This window comes from Mirounga leonina, unplaced genomic scaffold (assembly GCF_011800145.1).
Source record: "Mirounga leonina isolate KUSES-001 unplaced genomic scaffold, KU_Mleo_1.0 Mir_168, whole genome shotgun sequence".
NCBI classification, from domain to species: domain Eukaryota; kingdom Metazoa; phylum Chordata; class Mammalia; order Carnivora; family Phocidae; genus Mirounga; species Mirounga leonina.
This window is the reverse complement of record NW_023270426.1, coordinates 52,727,980-52,750,282: the sequence shown is the minus strand read 5'-3', so window position 1 is coordinate 52,750,282 and position 22,303 is coordinate 52,727,980. Positions and strand designations below refer to the sequence as shown.

Here is a 22,303-nt window from a genome sequence, read left to right as displayed (position 1 = left end):
GTTTCTCTAATGTAGTTAATTAAGGTTTCTCGCATCCCTAACATAATCATATATATATTTCATAATCATATATCTCCAAAGCATTTGCAGAGTTGTGTCAAGATTACTGCTATGAGCAGCAGAAAGTTGCAAAATTCTCCAGGATTTCTTAAAACTGTAAGTCATTTTCTAAATCTTCTTCAACAGATAACAATACTAGTTTCAGAACAAATTAATGGCTGACATCATTGGAGCATCACATCTGGACACCACGAGTGCAATGCACTCTTGTCCCTGCAAGCATGTGAGTTCTTTGCATTCAGGAAATATTACAGATCCAGAATAAGTGAGGCCCTGCCTCTCTGGTCTATTGAAAACCCTTGTGGGGGCCAAGAGGCCATAGAGAACATGTATATCATCTCCTCTCCCAAAGGTCAGAGACTGAACCAGATGAAATAAATCCTTTCTCTTGCAGGCTACTGGCTAGAAGTAGATGGTTCTGGGGGGGTGGGGGGGGAGTTCTTCCCATTAAGCTACATTTCAAATCTTCCATTTTTGAGAGAATAACTTTATTTCTTTAAAGATTTTATTTATTTATTTGACAGAGAGATAGAGAACACAGTAGGCAGAGCAGCAGGCAGAGGGAGAGGGAGAAGCAGCAGGCTCTCTGCTGAGCAGGGGGCCTGATGTGAGGCTCTATCTCAGGACCCTGAGATCATGACCTGAGCCGAAGGCAGACGCTTAACTGACTGAGCCACCCAGGTGCCCCGAAGAGAATAACTTTAAAGAGGCTTCAGAATTCTCTGAAATCTGTCTACTTTTTCCAGTTATTAACTGAAAACTGAATTTGGAAAGGAGGTAACATGAACTTTGGTTGACGATCATCTCTTTAATCATAAGGAAAGACAAGATGCCTTACCAAAGGAGTAGAAAGACTGTCCTCTTCTTTTACTACAGAGTGGTTTCCCTTTTCCACAAAAGAGCTGTAGTCAACATGTAGAGAAAATCTAATGACCATAAGTCTTTTGATTCTACCTTTCTTTCCTACTGGCCATTTTTCTACCCCAGACTCTGGCTGAGCCAGCAGGAGAGAGAAGAACAATTTGACTACTTGTGGATCTCTGGCAGGTTTGGTGAAGAACAAGGTTCAGCTTAATTTCTAAAATAAAAATTTTAAATATTATTTGGTACAAACTCAGTCTGTTCTCCATTACCACAGATACCAGGAATTAACTGTAATTTTGCTTCTATTTGATTCCCCGTAGGGACAAAACCACACTCTTAATGCCAACACATGCACATTCTAACATTACAGTAAACGTTTTTCTGACGCATTTGCAGATTCACAAAAAAAGAAAGATAAACTGAAACATTTGGCTAAGGCTTAGTTACTTCACTGAGAATCAATAATATTTCAGAAAATGGTGCAATGTAGAAATTACTAAATCTATTCTTTAAAAACCCTCAGGTTAGAGTTTGAATTACTAGAAAAAGAAAGAAATGCAAATTGTTTATTGTTTTCACATGTACAGTAAATTCAGAAAATTGTACTTCTTTAAAGAACCATATGGGAGAGAGAGACTTTCTTTTCATCAGGAGTGGTTTTGCTTGTTGCGCCAAGAGCTAAAAAGATGTTTTTAATAGCTAAAGCCAGTTTGTTATACAATCTGTCTGGATCTTGCTTATAAGAGAGACGAAGATCGCTTGGGTAGGAAATACAGGGTGTTGAGGGAGTTGTCTGAGATGATAGAAAAGTTGTGTAAAAAAACACAATCCAAGGGAAGAATCTTTAACTCCTGGTTGATAGAAAAATTGGTTTATATATTTCACTGAGGAGCCATGGGAGGCTGTTGAGGCTCTTTTTGTAAATGTGACCATGTACTGTATGAGGGGGAATGGGGCAATAAACTGGGTGCTGCAAACATGTCTCCCAAACACCCAAGGTGGGTGCAAGTGAAGGATTCACCCAACAACTGCGTAAGAGGGCCTCAGAGAACATGACTGCTCTTTGAGTATGACTTTGGACCAAGGGAGGGCCAGAACCCTACCTCAGAGGCTAGGAAAAAAGCATTCTCAGGGATGGAAGTCATCCTAGGAGGACCACACAGACATGTTTCACTAGACCTGTGTTTAAAAAAAAAAAAAAAAAAACCCACACATCAATGTTAACTAACTGGAATTTAAATAAAATCTGGAAACTAAAAACAACAACAAAAACAACAAACTGAAATTAAATTAAATTAAAATTAAGATAAAAAACACATCAAAAACTAGTGCCATACCATGATGAAGTTTTCATGGTCCATCATGAAACAAGAAAATTAAGGAAAGTATAGTGCATTTTTCATAAAGTTAAATAAATGCATTGTAAAGACTAATCTTTTTTTATAAGATTATATCCTTTCTATAGTTCTCAAGTTAAAATATGCTTTAATATACTATACTGAACCACAGGAAATTGCCAACATTTAACTGTTTTTGACCTGCAAAAATGGCAATTTCCTAGGTTTCAATCCCACATTAAATGATGATGATTGAATTGAATATGGGAGCTTGTAATGAACTTATGTGGCAAAATATAGACCTGGTAACCATATGTCAATACTCAGATTTGTTTTCAAAAAAATATTGAGTCCATAAAATCCATATAACTATAAATTGCCACTAGAGAGTGTCTCAACCAGCAGCCTTTTAGATTTTGACTGTTATAAAACAAAACAAAACAAAAACAGAATTTAATTTAAAAAAAAAAAGGATAGACCCAGATGCTGAATGGAACATTATAGCATTGGAAGCTAGCTTTATATGAAGGAGAGGCTGAAACTACTAAATCTTGGGACACCAGGAGCACCATGAATGCATATGAGGCAGGGCACTGGGCTAAGAAAGGTGTTCTAGTCCCTGCCCTAGCCTGATCAGGAAAGGAAACTGCTGATCATTCTCATTCATATTCCTCAATGGAAGGATGCAGAATGGGATCCTCCACTGGAAGGCAAAGATAAAAATCTACTGGTGACTTGTAGAAAAGGAATTCCAGAAACTCAGAGTGGTGACTCCTGCCAACAGTAGATGTTAAGAAGAGCAATCAAATCCTGTTTCTTACAAAAGATGCCTGCCCAATGTCAACAAAAGGGTATTTTTATTGGCCCTGCCAATTACCATTCAAGCATACCTAACTGGACCACAGAAGACCAACTGGATTTTCTCTGACTGGGAATTTGAATTTATGGAAAGTGAGCTAGAAGGTCATGAAGACTTGAAGCCGAGGCTGCTATTTTGGAATAGGCATGCTAAAGCTAGGGGCAAGTGGAGAACTGAGAAGAGAAAAAGTGAAGCAAACAGGCAGAAGTGATACGAGATCCCACACCAAAGAGAAAGAGATCAAAGACAACCAAGCAGAGAAAGTTCCCTTGATTTCACATCATATGCCAGTTCCAGGTTTAGTCACTCTAGAAGATCTAGCTAGGTCTTGGGATCCAGACTCTTAGGAATCCATGAGATACCCTTGAGACTAATTTTCTTTTACTTAAGGCAGTGGGGGGAGTTTCTGAGTCTTGAAAACAGAAGATTCCTGCTGAATTGTAAGTGATCTATTTAGTGGGAGAAGAAATTGGATTATAACCAAAATGGGCTGAGAGTAATAGCAGCCTAACTATATATTCCTTCTTTTATATCTCTTCTCTTCCATATATGCTTCATCCTCTGCTTTCTCTCCTTTTATGTAGCAAGTATGATAATTCAGATGTGGATATAACTCCTAACTTGAAAATGCTTCTAACCTTGATGACAACTAAGTAAGCTTTGGCTGCATAACAAACCACTCCAAGACCCAGTGACTGAAGCAACCATTTTTAGCTCAAAATTCTGCAGGTGGGCAATTAGGCTGACTTCAGCTTGGCAGTTCTTCAGGTCTCAGCTGGGCTCACTTAGACATCCATGGTCAGCTGCTGGGTCAGCTGGGGGCTTGTTAGTCTAGCATGGCCTCAGCTCAGATGGCTCATCTCTCTTCTAGGTGGTCTCTCATCCTCTAGCAGGCTCTGCCCCGTAATTGTTTACTTGGCAGCTGAAGAGGATTCCAGAAGAACAAGTGGATGCTTAAGCTCAGAATCGGCCCCGCATCACTTCTGCTGCATTCTTTTGGTAAGGCAAATCATCAGGCCAGGCCAGATTCAAATGCTGGGGAAATACACTTCACTCTTTAAGGGAAGTGATAATCACAAGGGATAGAGATAGAGAGAGGGGAATACTAGTGGCCACTCCGCAAACAATCTTACCACAGGTAGCCTCCCCAGCCCCAGGGTGGGGTCTATTAACAAAAGAGATGTGGAGCAGCAGCTTAGTCCATCTCTGCTCTAAGACCAGAGGAGAAGAGCTATTTTCCATTTCCCTACCAGCTTCCTTCTGTCATATACAGAGGCATAGGACACAGAGGACCAAATCCAGAGCATAGATTCACAAAGCAGACCTGTGGACTGTGAAGGCTGCAAGACTGGAGGCCAGAAGCTGGGAAAACAGACATAGCTGGTTTTAATAGTCTAAGAGAAGACTTCATCCAAAGAATAGCATTGCAAATACTGTCAAGGTATGAGATGGTGCATTTTGACCCTGGCAATTTAAAAGTATCTTTTAACTATGAACTTCTAGTTATAAGATGCATAAGATCTGGGGATCTAATGTACATATTTATTAATAATTATAATTATTAATTATTAACACAGCTAATAATACTGTGTTATATACTTGAAAGTTCCTAAGTGATTGCATTTTATTTGTTCTCACCACACAAAAAATGGTAATTATGTGACATGATGGAGGTGTCAGCTAATACTATGGTGGTAATCATTTTGTAGTATGAAAGAGTATCAAATCAACACATTGTATACTTTAAACTCATGAAATGATGGGGTGCCTGGGTGGCTCAGTCAGTTAAGCATCTTCCTTCAGCTCAGATCATGACCCCAGGGTCCTGAGATCGAGTCCCGCATTGGGCTCCCTGCTCAGCAGGGAATCTGCTTCTCCCTCTGCCTGCTGCTCTCCCTGCTTGTGTTTTTTTTTCTCTCTCTCTCTGACAAATAAAATCTTAAAAAAAAATAAACTCATGAAATGTTATGTGTCAATTATATCTCAATAAAACTGGAGTAAATAAATCGAAGTACAAAAAAAGTATCTCTTCTGTGTGCTATTTTAACTAAAATCCCTTGGCTAGAAAGATGGAAGTGCATCTTCCGTAAGTACCTCTCCCATTCCTGCACGGACTCACAGTCCTACTAGAGCCACTAACACAAACTACTTACCTCGGCTCTCCAGTCCTGAGGAGACCAGCAACACTGCTCTGATACAGAGGAAGGAGCAGCAGAAAATGTGTCACTGTCACATCTACAGACCTTCAGAGTAAAACAATTAGACAAGAGAACTTAGTTATTTCAGCGGGTGCTGGATTCAAAATCATATCCCTAATACAAGTTTGTATTTGAACGGCGTAAACCTTTGAAGATTTTATGATTTGCCAAACCCAACAAGAGGAAACATGCATTGATGGACATCAGGGATAAGCAATAAGGAGTCAGAAAATGCCCTGCACATAGACTGGCATTTACCCGATGTAATTTGAGAGGCTCCAAAATTTCTAGGATTAGCTGCCACAATACTGAAATTTCTACCAGTAATTTTTTATGTGGGTAAGACAGTCTGCAAAAAAACTCTATGAAAATATAAATGTATTTCAAATATATCTGAAAATATAAGTCACTGCTTCATTAACAGCTTATCATTTTTCCACTAGAGTTCAAATCCTAAGCAAAAAATAAAAAAGGAAGCTTGCTGAAAAAAATTGATGGGACAGAGGGGCCACTTAGTAGGGCCCTCAAGTAGCCAGGGGTTTACATAAGGTCACAGGGCACAGAAGAAGGGGTAGAAGGAAAGTCTTGCAATGAGGACCCACTTGCATCCTTTGTAAGTTTGCTGGGAGCCAGTCTTGTGGCGAATGATGGAAACTGGGGAGGGGAGGAGGAATGCACGGGGAGGGAGAGGACTCTGCCCAGACACTTCATGTCCTCTTGGGTCCAGTTTCACATCAGAGTTTCCTATTGCCATTGTGACATACTGCCACCAACTCAGTGGCTTTGAACAATCCAAATTTGTTATCTTATAGTTCTGGAGGTCAACAGTCCTAAAATCAAGGTTTCAGCAGAGTTGCATTTCTTCTGGAGGCTCTAGGGGAGAATTTGTTTCCTTGCATTTTCCAACTACTAGAGGCCACCTACATTCTTGGTTCATGGCTCCTTCCTTGTATTACTCCAACCTCTACTTCTGTTGTCACATCCATCTCCTTCTCCTCTCTCTCTCCTCTCTCCCTTTTTCTCTTAAAAGAATTTTTATGGGGGCACCTGGGTGGCTCAGCCAGTTAACATCTGACTCTTGATTTTAGCTCAGGTCGTGATCTCAGGATCATGGGATTGAGCTCCACGTAGGGCTCTGCACTCAGCAGTGAGTCCTCTCCTTCTCCCTCTCCTTCTGGCCCTCCCCTCACTTGCACTCTCTCTCTAATAAATAATCTTTAAAAAAAAAATAAAACTTTTATGTTTACATTGAGTCCACCTGGGTAAAACAGGATAATCTCCCCATCCCAAAACCCTTAACTTAATCACATCTGCAAAGCCTCTTGCTATGAAAGCTAACATATCCACGGGTGTAGGAGTTAGGATTTGGACAACCCTGGGTGAGAAGCATTATTCTTCTTACCACAGGGTCCATATCAAACATTCACACATCAAGAGTTTAGGGATTATATTTAGTTCTAGGGGAAGGATATTGCAAAAGCTGCAATGTTGTGAGGTTGTGCATAAAGAGTCAACTTAAAGTGTCAGTGGTGGAGACGGATGTTGTATGGAGCCTGCAGCCGGGCCCTATTAGTGAGTCACAATAAGGACCCTTAGAATTTTGCAACAGAGCCATGCCATCCTATGAAGGTAACTACTCTCCTTTTCAGAAACAGCTTTTGGTTTTTTGACTTTCTACTTGACCTTAGTAGAGATAGAACATCTGATCATGGGCTACCAAGTTACCATGTGACCTGAGGTGCCCATCATGAAGTACTGTCTGACTCACCAAGCCCACAAAGTTAGGCATGCACAGTAGCAGCACTCCAGGCTCAAATAAAAGTTCTATATAGAAAGCAGGCTCAAGCAAGTCTTGGAGGCACAAGTCAATTGCATGAGGAAGTAGCCTAGATGTCCATGCCTTCCACTCCTAACTAACTGCCTTCTCTCCTTCAATCTATACCTATGGCCTAATGGGCAGTCCTTTGTGAGCAGTTCCTAAGGAAGAAAAAACTTGGGCTTGGTTTACAGATGGTTCTACTTAATATATACAAGGCACAACCTGAAATTGGGCAGCTATCACACTACAGCCCCATGCCGGGTTGGCCTTGATGGACAGTGGTAAAGGGCAATCCTCCCCATGGACAGGACTTTGAGCAATGTAGCTGGCTGTTCATTTTGCCTGGAAGGAAAATACAGGTAAGTTGAACTATGTTTCCCAGAATTAATTTCCCTGTATGTTTCTGGTTAAGATAAGCCATATTAGAGAGACCTATTTGCATGAGATTTAGAAGGTGGAAGTGAAGAAGGAGCTGTATCGTTTTTTTAACCTTCACATGGTGGAGTCAAGGTACATTTGTAGCTCAAGCAAATTATCATTTATCTGCTGGCTCACCTTGTTGGCAGAGGGCAGCACCCAGGCTGGCAGATGCTCCACCTTCTCCTGGATCTTTCTTCAACATCTTCAATCCCTGAGCCATTCATTCAGCTCTGGGCCATTTTAAACAAAGGGCACTACAGTAACAAAGGTGGAGGCAGTGAACACTGACACAGGCCCCAGTTCATTCTTACAGTCCCAGCTCTTTTTGGATTCTAGCTTGTCCTTGCTCTCCAATACCTTACATCCATTTTCCCTTCCCAATTGCCTGCTATGCTAAACTTCAAGTTTTAGCATCAAAGATGAAGATAACAAGCTCACAGAAACTATTTAACCTGTGTCCACCATTGTGTGTAAGATCAAAGCTCTGTAAACACACACACACACACACACACACACATTCACTTATGTAGCTCTCTTCCAGGGCCCTGGAAGGGTTCCTGGGCATTATATTCTAATAATTCTGTGTTTTTGTAAAAGCTTATTTTAGCTATTTTTCAAATGCAGTCAATTAGTCAACTTTGCCTCCATGCCCATCACTGCTTGTCTTAGTTTTCATTTCCTGAGAAGCAGATCCTGAGACTAGGATTTAAACACAAGTAGTTTATTTTGGAGGTAATGCCAACATCATTAGGAAACATCATTAGGGGAGCAAGGAAGACAAGAAAGAGAAGGGAGTTAATAAAGTGAACTTTATCAAGCAAGATACCACAATGGGCAAAAGAGCTAAGTCCTGCTGGGGAGCTCCAGGAAATGATGTACAACACACTCTAGAAATATTCTAGTCAAGGGACAAATGAGTTGGGGTATTTATTCACAACTCCTGAGAGTTGCTGCATGAAGGCTACTCCTGGGAGGCATTAAATCTTCAGCTTGCCATGAACACAAGGAGAGCAGCCTTAGAGGGCAGTAACTGGCAACGGAGAGATGGGTCAGGATGCAGTAAGGGCAAAGAAATATGGGTAGGACACTGACAGCATCTGTAACATTTCCAAATTTCTAGTCCAGATCTCTTTATTCTGCCCCAGATCCATAAACCAAACTGTCTACTTGGATCTCCATTATAGGATCTGCCTATAGGCATCTCCCATCTCAAACTCCTACCCTCTCCTATTCCTGATTGCAGAAATTGGTATCACCATCCACCCAGCACCCCAAATAAGATACCTAACAGACATTTGTGACTTGCCAGTTGGTTCCCAAAATTTATTGAACCAACCTCCTCAATACCTCTTCTTGCTCTTTCCTCTCACCCCACTCTCTAAGTTTACGTCCTATTATTTTTCATCTGAACTATTCCAATAATCTCCTAAATGGAGTATCTGTCCCTATTCTACTCACACTTATCTGCTATGCAATCCCCTTTCTTAAAATCCTCCAAAATCTCCTCAGGAATGTCTCCATTACCTCAAGTCAAGATTCTAAGTCTTTAGTTGAGTACAATGACCTGTTCCCTCAATTATTTCCAGGTTAATCTTTTACTCCTTTAAATACATTATATGTGACTGCCCATAGACATGTATTCATAGTTCTCCTCACATGGTAAAGTCCAGTCTTTCCATATGTGTTTCCTTCTGCCATATCTGTCCTTCTCCATATTACCTGCCCAGTCAACTTCTATTCATATCAAATATCACTTTCATTGCCATATTGTTCCAGACCTCCCAGGAAGACAGACATCTCTTAGGCTATGCTCCTGAAGCACTAACAATTATAGGGCTATAATCACATACCTGTTGGGTTAATAATAAAGGTATCCATGGGACTAGGATTAAGTTCTTTACCTGAAGATCAGAACATACCAGAAGTGATACAAAAAAGAAAGATACCTAATGGATAAGCATAAAATCATTCATGATAATGCTCAACATTAAATATGAAGACCAAAGACCCTTTTTTAGGAGGTCTCCTCTTCAGTCGAGAGCTCTCTTATTGAGTTATCAACAGACTCAGCTCTGGGAATCCACCATGATGGTTCAAACAAGGTCTTTTTATACAAGGACTAGATTTTATTAAGATTACGATTATTCAGATGAATGCGAGTTCTTTAGTGGACTGCCCTGATACATCTGTCATAGATTACTTTACCATTAACAAACATGATCTAATCTGATTAACATTCCTGCCCTACAGCCCCTTAACACTGTGATGCTATCTCCAGGATCCCGGCATTCCCACTGAGATTAAGGAATCAAGGATAGCATCTCCTGCCTTCATCCATAGCCTACAGAGGACAGCAACTAGAGCACTTTTCAAAAATGCTGATGCTATGTTCCCAATGTATTTTTCAGCTCAGTGCTATGACAATAAGTGTCCTCTGGGGCCTTCACAGAGGAAAATAGTTTTGGGGATGGAGAGCAGGACATGCATAATAAATCCATTCCTATATCTCAATTCTCTAAGTTGTTAAATTTATTTTCTTCCTCTATATTATACCAATGAATTTCTGGTCTATTTCATTTAGGGCATGTCACTCTTGAGGCCACAACTTAATCAACTGAGTAAATGGTTAGAAATACTGCCAGCTGCTCAAACCAGAATATTTAACCCAAAATCTGGTAAGAGAACCTATTCAAAAAATTCAGCCCAATCTAAAATTATACACTTCCCTCTCTGAGCTAGCACCTCCAGAATCCATTCTCCCACATATTCCTCCATCTTTTGTTGCATAAATTAGCAAAACCTTCCAATTTTTATTCTCCCATATTTGACTTTGCAATTGGTTCCCTGGGATATGCTAGAGTGTGATTCCAATTGTCTAGAGACATTGAGGAAAATCGGCACCCCCTGGCAAGGTAACTATCTTTGGTGAAGTCAGAATAGCTTCACCTGACAGGGTTGCTTCTGCTAGCAAGAAAAACTTAGTGGAGTTTATGGGTTCAATATCCTTAAAGTTGTCTAATTATCCCCAAGTTACCATTCTTATTTCAAGTTTCTTCTCTTTTGTAAAAATCAGTGCCCTCATATTCATTAAGAGATCTGGCAAGGCTGTGAATTCCACCTACAACACATTTTACCAATTTACAGGATCAGACCTGTGTGTCTGATTTGCAACTATGTCAGCCCCTTGATAAGAGCTGTAGATCAGTCATAGAAACTCCCTGGGTTTTTGTTTTGGTTTTGTTTTGTTTTTTACCATGACTTGAACTGTGAATTTTAAATCTTAAGCTATTATTTTCTTTCTGTAAGCCCTCCAGCACAGTTAGAAAGAGCCAGTTTACCTCACCTTACAGGGTCTCACCCTGTAGGGCAATCACCATACCTGTATGGTCTTACCATATCTAGGGTGACTACATATCCCAGTTCGGCACCATTCTGCTTATGTCTGTTATCTTGGAATTGTTAATGACGTTTTCACTTTCAAAAGTGTCCCAGTTGGACCGTAAGTTATGTTTATCCTTCAAGTACCTATAGCCTACCACAACTACCATTGATACCACCAATGGATACTCAAAACAACCACAATGAAAATTTCATTATGGAATGATGTGAACTATCTGTTTCCCATTCTCTAATGCTAAGAGTCCTCCTTGGTTTTAGGCTAAACAGGGCCAAAAAATCAATACTAGATTCCCATATTCTTCAGGGTGTGTTCCCTATAACCATCTTTGGTACAAATAGGTACATGAATCAAGATTCTTAGTTACAGAATACAGAATCCACTCCAGGTATTAAAAAAAACAACAAAAAATTCACTATAGAGTATTAAGAGGTTACAGAATTCTGAGAGGGCTGGAGCCAAACCTATATTCACAGCCAAGAGTAATGCAGCCAAAAGAAATGTCCAACGTAAGACTATTTTATCAGAAACCCAAATCATTGTCATTCACACTTGGCATCAAAGATGGTACTAGACTATAAACTTATTACCACAGCTGTCCAAGAGATTCAATTTCTCTATGCATGATCCTCTACCCCACATTGTTCCCATCTGCTTTCTAAGTTTTGTGCAGGTCATGTACGGAACCCTAGTTCATGTGTGGAAACCTACTTAGGGAAATACAATGTACTTTTTACACATAAGCTCTCTTTAACACACAAGGCATATTAGAGAAGCTCTGGTGAAAATTCAGGGGAAGCCAATCTTCAGTATCTGTCAAGAACTGGGAAAGACTATGCAGAAATCCATATGTAAGAAGAGCAGTGGTGGCTGCAGAATTTCTATTAAAGAAGAGTTTAAGGGACACAATCTCACTGGAAGGGGGTTTAGGAGATTTGCCGTGAAGCTGTGTTTGCATAGCAAGCACACTGTTCTTAGCTCAGTTGCTTATTTCAAGTAGCACGTAGGAGAGTTAATGGATGTCTAATCAGACCAATGAAACAAGCCTTGGCACCACAACCAGATGGAAAAGGTAAGAAACTACAAGACTGTTACCCTCTTTCACAAACTGAACTGGGGGCCTCTGAACAGCAAAGTAAATGACAAGAAAGCCCTTGAATAAAGTGTTCTACCATACTGACAAGAGTCTTCCCTAAACAGCTCCGGGAAAGAGAAGACTACTTTTTTTAAAACAAAACCGGGATATAATTTCTAAAAATGCAAACTTACAAAATACTTTAAATTCTGAACTTCCAGATAACCTTGGAATTACTATTTCTATATTATCACATCTGAACTGGCACAAGCAACGAGGACCAAGTATGTTTTCCCCTCTCTTAATGGCATCAATGTTTTTTTCTGTCTTCCTAACTTCCAAGTAGTTTTAGGGCAACAATCGTATTTATCTCTGTGGGGTTCCTGGGACTTTTTCATTGCCTCAAATCTCTCTACGTAGGCCAGCGGATGCTCCAAAATGTATTTTTTGCATGTATTTTTTTTAATCAAGCCATGAGGTGAACATTTTATATCACAAGTCAAAGAGGACAGACAGAAATAACTCCTTTCAGAGCCCACTGTGGACTTTGTGAGGAAGAGGGGCCTGCGCTATTACACATAAATTTTGCAGATCTGTTGGCTTCTCAGTTCATAGCACTCGACTCCCTGGCTCCTCAGCAGCTCCTTCTCTTCTGCTGCATCTCGAGCTTTCAACTGGGGGAAGTGGGCCGGAGAGGTGATGAAATCATAGTGCCGCTCCAGATACCGCAGGTAGATGAGCACGTGCAGAGCGTAGGCCAACACCAGCAGCAGGATCAGGGACATGGCCAGGCCAATCAGAATGGCTGGTGAGAAGGAGGAGGCACAGTCTCGGGGCTTGGCAAACTGCCTTGCCTTGATGGTGAAGCCTTGGATCTGTCAGGACAAAGAGCTGAAGTGACATACTCTTTCTCTCCTAAGGTCTACCTCTAGTTGGGCGGAGGGTTCTGGACTCCTGGTTAACCAAATTTAAGACACTGGGGCCCGTACTTACTGATTAATTTGAACACATGATCTAACAAATGTGAATGTGCTTATGGGGACAATGAAACAATTTTAAATCAAGACTGACCCAGAGTAACTACTCTAAATAAGAGCAATCATTTGTAGAAGGCGGCTCCCACACTTAGTTGGCTTTTAGAACAGAATCCTAAACAATATCACCTCAGTCACCTAGTTAGTTTCAAAGGGGTACATCAGAAAACTGAATTATCCATGAGTGCTTTAAGTGAGAACTCATTTTTATGACTTAAGTGGGTGCTTTGCCATTTTTTAACGCTAAAATGCCTGTAGCCATAGACTTTAGATGCCTTGCCCACCCAGTTGTCTGTGCACTAGACTGATCCAAAACAGCTCCGAAAGGAGATTCTTGGCCTGGCTTCTTGGATCCTTGGCCCACTCCTCCATGAAGAGGCAAAGTGGTCTTCTCTTCAAACTAGGGCCTGAAGAGTCAAGCTCTTGATAAAATGACAAAAGATGGCCTCATTTGATGCCACAACTCCAGCCAAAGACAATGTCCTCACATTGACTGTTACTTAATTCTTAAGACTTGCTTGAGAACAGTATCTGTGGAGAATACCTGAAGGACATCTTGTCCATCCATTTTCGGGACTACTGGTTATAAACACACTGTATCTAGCCCACAGGTGAGTTTTGTTAGGCCCAGAGTTCTGAACATCCTGAGAATTTCCTATTAAAATCCAGACTTCTAGCTTCCATTGAAAAACTGAAGAGCCAGCAACACTGAGCCTGCATCCTAAGAATGCTTTTTGCTTCCTAAGAAGCAAAAATTAAATTAACTGGAGCTGAATAAACATACTCTTTGTGATGCTGCTACACTTTACCGGTATCCAGATGGCAAACCAAGGGCGTCTCACTTTGCCACGCTTGGGGCATCACGCTACACTTTATTCTTAAAATAAATCAGATGGGCAAAGCCACCTATGTGGAATGCAGCCTTCTGTATACACACCTGAATCACTATCACCACCACCTCTTGCGTGGACTGAGCTTGCATTCCACCACGTGCTTACCTCAACGGTGTTTTAACGAGGCGCACCATGACATCCACTGCCGTGTTCACCGTGAGGCTGTTGTCACAGATGTTAGCACATGCTGCACCAGACCAGCGATGGATGTGCTCCCCACAAGCACACTTCCAATAGTCTTCTGAACCCCAAGAACATGTAACTGAGCGATTCTTTCTTATCCTGGACGCTCCCAAGCTTCAGGGCGAAATCACTGTGCCACTTCCAGCCAGACCAGACAGACGGTCTTATGGTTTTGTGTACCAGCCTCGCTAGTGGCTCTAACTGATCTGTTCTTCCTTTGTTTTTCTTAAGCCACATGTCTTTGCCCATTTTTTTGTTTTATACTTTTTATCATAAAATATATATAACATGAAATTTACAATCTTAACCATTTTTAGGTGTACAGTTCAGTGGCATTAAGTACATTCACATTATCGTGCAACCATCACCATCATCCATCTCCAGAACTTTTCATCTTGCAAACTGTAACTCCATTAAACACTAATTCCTCCTGTCCCCCCTCTTCTCCAAATCGGACTACTGTAGATACTTCATATGAGTGAATTCATACAAATATTTGTCCTTTTGTTCATTTCACTTAGCATAGTATCAAAGTTCATTCACGCCATTGCCTGTATCTGAATTTCCTCCCTTTTCAAGGCTGAGTAATATTCCATCGCATGTATACACCAGCCTTTTTCATTCATCCATTGATGAACATTTGGGTTGTTTTCATCTTTTGGTTATTGTCAATAATGCTGCTATGAACCTGGGTATACAGGTATCTGTTCAAGTCCCTGCTTCCAATTCCAATTCCCAGAATCACATGGTAATTCTATGTTTAATTTTTTGAGGACCTACCACCATACCATTTTCCACAGAGGCTACACCATTTTAAATTCCCACAACCAGTGTACAAGGGTTCTAATTTCTCCACATCCTTGCCAACATCTGTTATTTTCTGTTTTGGGTTTGCTTGTTTTCTTATAATAACCATCCTAATGGGTGTGGTTTGTGCATTTTTCAAAGTCAATTTTCTTACAGTGTTTCTCTAAGTCACCCTAAATCATTTCTGAAACAAGGAAGAGGTATAAATCGGTCAATTCCTCTGTTCTCATTAGGCAAGATTACGTGTGAATTATTCCTTGTTTTTGTTATTACTTTGTGCCTGCTTCTCTTTTTAAAGTGCAAGTGAGAGAAATATATATAATATGTACTTTTTAAATATTGATAAATACATATACATTATATATATATTATAAAGTGCCTCTGAAGTCAGTGCAGAATTCAAATTCTGCTTCTACCATTTACGAGTTATATCACTTTGAAAAATTATGTAATCATCAGAACTTCAGTCATTGCATTTTTAAAACGGGGATAACAACAGCAATCTTGCAACATTATAAGTTTTGAAGACAAAGTATGTAAAATAACCACAACAGTGCTGACACACTGGGCGGGGGACTCATAAGTAGTAGTTACTGTTAATCCACGCCTGACACAGTCCTCGCTGTTGCCACATAATAAGGCCATGACTTCTTTACATTCATAGAAGAAAGGCCAGAAATCAAGAGGGTGAAGTAGTTTGCCCAGGTAGCTGACAAGCAATTTGAAACCAAGTCTTTCTTTCAAACTCCAAAGTGCAAGCTCCTTCCCTACCCCAAACTGCACACCTCTCCAAGCTGGGGGGAAGAAGAAGTAAATCCATTTACATTTGGAAAAGATTGGAAAGTGCCCATAAGAGGGACATGCAAAACCGTGTCTATTTCAATGAGTTGGAAGAACGAGTGAAGCTTTCTTTACAGGTAAACAGGAGAGAGGAAGTTGACAGATGTCTTTCTGCCTGAGATTCTGGTGGTGAAAAGAAACATCTAATGCCCCATGCCTTTCCCCAAATACTTTCAAGAGGATCTCTGGGGTATTTTTGACTCCATAGCTGACAGTTCCATTCCTGTGCTAACTGCCAAAGCTGTCACTCATGCTACAGATGTACTTCTTATCTGTCCTGATAGAATCACTGCTCCACTCCCTGAAGGAAATAAAATCATTTCCCAACAGTTCCTCTCCCCAGAAGGGCCTCTCATTCCAGGAACTGTCAGTCACTGGGCTTCATGCCACAGCTTCACTCAAGCTTAGATTGCTGGCATTCCTCATTGATAATTATTAGTGACTGCAGAAATGTGACTGTAAAAGCAAGTCGGGGGGCGGGGGGCGGTGCGTAGGGTGTGGGTAGTGCACAGGGAGAGGAAATATTCTATCCTATTCCATTTCATGACTTAGAAGATAAAGAAAAAAAATACCAATATTATTTTAAAGGTAACCATTCCTCTCTTTTCCCGAAACATCTGTATTTCCGGTGTTTCCAAACACTGAGTTTCTTTGGCACCAAATACACAGGTGCACTGAGCATATGTTTTAGTTCATTACCTGGAAATCAACAAAAGTGACCTCCCACAGGCTTGACATGTCATCCGTGTAGCTGGGCAACAAGAGGGCATCATACCGCTGCAGGCTGCTGACACGCTGGCAGTGGTAGGAATAACTTGACGGAGCATAGATGCCAGTTGCATTAAAAGTTGCTTGGATTGAATTATTGAAAATAATCTCGACTCGCTGCAGACTAAACCAGCTCTGGAGGTACAGCTTGTTGTAATTGGTAAGGGTGAATCTGAAAATGATTACAAACAGTATTACTCCTAAAGCACTTGGATATTTGCTGACACAGGAAGTCATGTACAAGCAGTGCAACTGCGCCCTCTCTTGTCAGGTAGCAGAACCGGCTCTGAGAGAGTTTCCTTCTAGTGCTGAACCAGAGTCTCCTGAGAGGTTCGAATGAAAGCAAAGGACAGGGCAGACCCCAAAAGTGGACAGTACAAATTCCTTCAAAAAGAAAAACACAAAAAGCTTGTTTTAATTTCATTTTTTAAATCAAAACTTGATTTTATTATTGCAAAAAAGTTTTTGAAAAAAACTAAATGCTAAGCTAATACAGAATTAGCTAAATAAATAATGGTCAAAAGTAACCCAAAGAGAGCTTTTACTGTGTCAAGCACCCTTCTATGTTCTTTATGTGTATTTTATTTAACATGAGAAAGATACTACTATCCTCATTTCACAGGCGAGGAATCAAGACACAGAGAGGTTAAATAAATGGCTTGTGCAAGTTTAGTCAGAGATTAAGTATTGAAGCTGGGCTCCAAATCCAATTTGAGACTACAGCCTTTACTCTCAGCCATTTTAGAATGGAACATTCTCCAGCAATAAAAAAGTTATAATAGGGGCGCCTGGGTGGCTCAGTCGTTAAGCGTCTGCCTTCGGCTCAGGTCATGATCCTAGGGGCCTGGGATCGAGCCCCGCATCGGGCTCCCCGCTCAGCGGGAAGCCTGCTTCTCCCTCTCCTACTCCCCCTGCTTGTGTTCCCTCTCTCACTGTGTCTCTCTCTGTCAAATAAATAAATAAAATCTTTGAGAAAAAAAAAGTTATAATATGCCATGATCACTTTTTCATTAAAAAACAAACAAATGGGGGCGCCTGGGTGGCTCAGTCGTTAAGCGCCTGCCTTCGGCTCAGGTCATGATCCCAGGGGCCTGGGATCGAGCCCCGCATCGGGCTCCTCGCTCTGCGGGAGGCCTGCTTCTCCCTCTCCCACTCCCCCTGCTTGTGTTCCCTCTCTCACTGTGTCTCTCTCTGTCAAATAAATAAAATCTTTAAAAAAACAAACAAACAAACATGTGACTGCGTAGAAAAAAAATTCTGGAAGAACAAAGATCAAATGTTAATAATGATTACAAATGGTGATTAAATTACGAATGATTTTCAAGTTCTTTTTATAGATAAATATTTCCTGATTTTGTTTTCTTGTCATGTACTGGACTCCTGGAGAAGCAGACCCTGAGACAATGATGTGAAGAGAAGAAGTACTTGGGGAGGTAGTCCCAAATTTATTTGGGAATTCAAAATATGTCAAATGGAGAAAAGAAAAATGACAGAGGAATGGAAGACACCCCAAAAGGATGCATTATTAGCAAGTTTCCACTGTGGGCAAGTGCAGTTTGATGCTCATGGGGTCCACTGGGAACAAATGTAGTTCACATGCTTGTTATCTGACCTGAGGCTGAGGGTGAGGGAGCTGGGGTATTTATACACTTCTTTCCGTCATTGGTTGAGAGTTGCTTGGGTAGGGATGGGAGGCAGTGGACCCCTTTGGCTAAAGGAAGCTTTTAGGCAAAGAAAGGCGGACAGTTCAAAGTTGAGCTGGTATAGTGCTCTCAAATGGAAAAAGCCCAAAGTGACATAGATGGGGTACTGACAGTGTCTGCCGCATTCCTTTGTCGAAAGAAAAAAATAATAATCATAAAGCTATTTTCCTTTTGGGGAAAAAAAAGTGCTATTTGAATAAAAACTACTCCTATCAAACAGATATGTATATTCGTGTTTGTACGCTTGTTCACCTTGTGGGATTCTATTTTCCTTATAAAGTTTATCTAAAAGATGATGACATGTATTTTCTAAATTATGACCAGTGAAACACTAGTGGTTCCATGATATGTAGTCAAATATTCTGAGGAAAGAGCTTTCTAAAGTAAACATAGGAAAAGAGGTTAATCAAAGTCACCAAGTGCTACAATCTTCCTTAAAAGCATGTCTTCACAGTCACTTTAATATACAAATTTATACTGTGAATCTCCAAGAGGAGGACACGGTGTGCAGTCTTTCTCAAACATATTTGACCACAGAACCCCTTTCCTGGGGAATCTTATAAATATTTTTACATAGCAGAAGTGTTCCATGAACACAGCTTAGGAAAGACTGTCCTAGCACATCCTACTGGTTTTTTCAAGTAATGTTAAAGACACAGCTGTTTATCTCCTCTAAAAGGTTGGTCCTATAGGAACAGAAACATTTTATTTTCATAAGAAAAAAAATATAATGCTTTGACATTGTCCCCACTCCTGGAGCAGTTCCTAACTACTTGAATAAACCACTGTTGGCAGATGCATTCTTCCACACATTAACACAGCAAAATGTAGGCCGGGGTTATCTGCTGGGAAATTCAGCTAACAGAGAGTTTTTTTGTTATTATAAAGTGATAAGTGTGATTCACTGAAAGGCACGATATAGAAAATAACTTCAAACCAGAGCTTCAGCTTTGGAGCTTTACATATATTTTTTGCTCACAGGAAAAGAGTATCACATTTTCAGGTTCATGTAATTTCTAAGTCCTAACTGAAGAAGGAAAATCTATACAGATGCTTTGGTAGAAACTAAAGAAATCATTACTATCGGATCCCACCATAATATTGCTAACTTTGCATAGTTCGTTATATGTGGCATTTCACATGTCACAGTGCTTGGCACATAGTGGGTCCTCGATACTACATGTTGAGTGAGTAAATTATATGGAGCCAATATGAAGTGCTGAACCTATAACACTCCAAAGTAATATCCATACCTACCTTATATCAAGACCTTTGGGAATTTCAGCATCACCAAACTTCAGAGACAAACTAAGAAAACAGAAACAACACAGTCCATCAAAATAGAAATAACCTCTACTTCACACTATACTAAAAAATCACCTCAAAATGGAAAAACTAAAACAATAAAACTTATAGAATAAACATAGAGCAATTTTGCAATCTTGGACTAGCCAATGGTTTCTTGAAAAAATATAGAACCATAATAGACTCTTAATCATAGGAAACAAACTGAGGGTTGCTGGAGGGGACAGAGGTGGAGGGATGGGGTAACTGGGTGACGGACATTAAGGAGGGCATGTAATGTAATGAGCACTGGGTGTTATATAAGACTGATGAATCACTGACCTCTACCTCTGAAACCAATGATACATTATATGTTAATTAAAAAAAATAAACTAAAAATATATAGAAGTATGAAATATAAAGAAAAAATGGATATACTGGAGTTTATTAAATTCAAAATTTTTACTCTTCAAAAGACAGTGTTAAGGAGCGCCTGGGTGGCTCAGTTGTTAAGCGTCTGCCTTTGGCTTAGGTCATGATCCCATGGTCGTGGAATAGAGCCCCACATTGGGCTCCCTGCTCTGCAGGAAGCCTGCTTCTCCCTTTCCCACTCCCCCTGCTTGTGTTCCCTCTCTCGCTGCCTCTCTCTCTGTCAAATAAATAAATAAAATCTGAAAAAAAAAACTGTTAAGTAAATCATTACATTATATAGAATAAGTCAAGTACCAGTCAGCAGAGGTCAGGAAAAAAAGAACCTACTCTTGAAGAAGGTAGCGGGAGGGGAAGAATGAAACGGGGGAAATCTGAGGGGTAGACGAACCATGAGAGACGATGGACTCTGAAAAACAAACAGGGTTCTAGAGGGGAGGGGGGTGGGAGGATGGGTTAGCCTGGTGGTGCGTATTGAGGAGGGCACATTCTGCATGGAGCACTGGGTGTTATGCACAAACAATGAATCATGGAACACTTCATCTAAAATTAATGATGTAATGTATGGGGATTAACATAAGAACAACAAAAAAAAAACCATAAGACAACAGTTCCCAAGTCACCCAACTCATAGTTGTACCCCATTTTCAGCTCTTTTAAATGTTTTTTGTGGTATTTGTGGCTATTATTATCATAAAGCTCTGTTCTTGATTTATTAATTTCAGATATTATCTGTGAACTCCTCATAATGTAAAATAAGGATTTAGCATTCATAAAACATTATTCCTAACACTTCTCTGATAATACCACCAATTTAGATAGATCACAAATTAAAAAAAAAAAAGTATTGTGAAAAAAAAAAAAGAACCTACTCTTAAGCTCTTAATATCCATATTTATTCACATTTTTCTGAAAGTTAACATGAGATTTCCTGGATGTGAGACAGAGTATTACTAATTTATAGCAATAACCGCATTGGTTCCCCTTTTAACCCAATTCTTCTGCCTGGGCAACAGGATGAGAGCCAGATGTCATCCTGTACATACTGGGATTTGTAATACAGGTGAGGAACACCAAAATTGTGAATCTGGGAGTTTATATAAAAGAGAGACAGAGGTCCCCCTTAACCCCAAGAGAGGGAAACATTTGCTTCCTTAGTGTCAAAAATTTTCCTTGGCACGTGAAAAGAGAAGAGTACCAGGTACCTACCTCACAATGTAAGCTGATGAGTTTTATCAGCCTCTGGATGGGAATAAATAGCTCACCATAAAGATGAATGTAAATAATTGTCTCTAAGAGGAAGACAAGTAGCCTCTGTGGGTTTCCAAGCACTGGAATATTTCCATGGTCCTGAGGTTCATTACTTCTTTTTTTTTTTTTTTTCAAATTATAGGCTATGTTTTTCAGATGTATTTTCAAGTTTACATTGCCTTGTATATTGTTTCAGAAAACATATATATCATGCATATACATCTTCTTTTATTATTATGTTAATCACCATATATTACATCATTAGTTTTTGATGTAGTGTTCCATGATTCATTGTTTGCGTATAACACCCAGTGCTCCATGCAGAACGTGCCCTCTTTAATACCCATCACCAGGTTAACCCATCCCCCCACCCCTCTCCCCTCTAGAACCCTCAGTTTGTTTCTCAGAGTCCATGGTCTCTCATGGTTCATCTCCCCCTCTGATTCCCCCCCTTCATTCTTCCCCTCCTGCTATCTTCTTCTTTTTTTTTTTTTAACATATACTGTATTATTTGTTTCAGAGGTACAGGTCTGTGATTCAACAGTCTTACACAATTCACAGTGCTCACCACAGCACATACCCTCTCCACTGTCTATCACCCAGGCACCCATCCCTCCCACCCCCCACCACTCCAGCAACCCTCAGTTTGTTTCCTGAGATTAAGAATTCCTCATATCAGTGAGGTCATATGATACATGTCTTTCTCTGATTGACTTATTTCACTCAGCATAATACCCTCCAGTTCCAACCGCGTCGTTGCAAATGGAAAAATTTCATTCCTTTTGAACATTTGTTCAGAAATTGCTAACTATGCAGAAACAAAATATTTTCTTTACAGTCATTGACCATACCAAGTGTCAGTAAGGATGTAAAGCACCTGGAACCTCCTCATACAATGCTGGTGGAAAGGTAAATGGTACAATGACTTTAAAAAACAATTTGGCGGTTTCTTAAAAAGCTAAACATGCACATACCATATGATCTAGCCATTCTACTCCTAGGTATTTAAGAAAAATGAAAATATACACTCCTACGAAGCCTTGTGCATGAATGTTTAAAGCAACTTTCCTTGGAAAGTTATT

General features: G+C 40.2%; 1 protein-coding gene across 3 annotated transcripts in view; it reads right to left on the bottom strand.

The window, feature by feature from the left end:
* The window catches only part of ATP6AP1L (ATPase H+ transporting accessory protein 1 like), a 58,487-nt gene that overhangs the window by 16,757 nt on the left and 19,427 nt on the right, over positions 1 to 22,303 (bottom strand). For 2 of the 3 annotated variants that reach the window (XM_035014779.1, XM_035014781.1), the window contains 3 exons: positions 19,515 to 19,565; positions 16,486 to 16,726; positions 7,894 to 12,904 (listed from right to left, as the gene is read on the bottom strand). In XM_035014779.1, coding sequence (XP_034870670.1) covers positions 12,602 to 12,904; positions 16,486 to 16,726; positions 19,515 to 19,565 — 595 coding nt within the window. In that variant the 3' untranslated portion in view covers positions 7,894 to 12,601. Of the gene's footprint in view, positions 1 to 5,273; positions 5,364 to 7,893; positions 12,905 to 16,485; positions 16,727 to 19,514; positions 19,566 to 22,303 lie in introns of those variants that run through there. The other variant, XM_035014780.1, reaches the window with a different exon arrangement.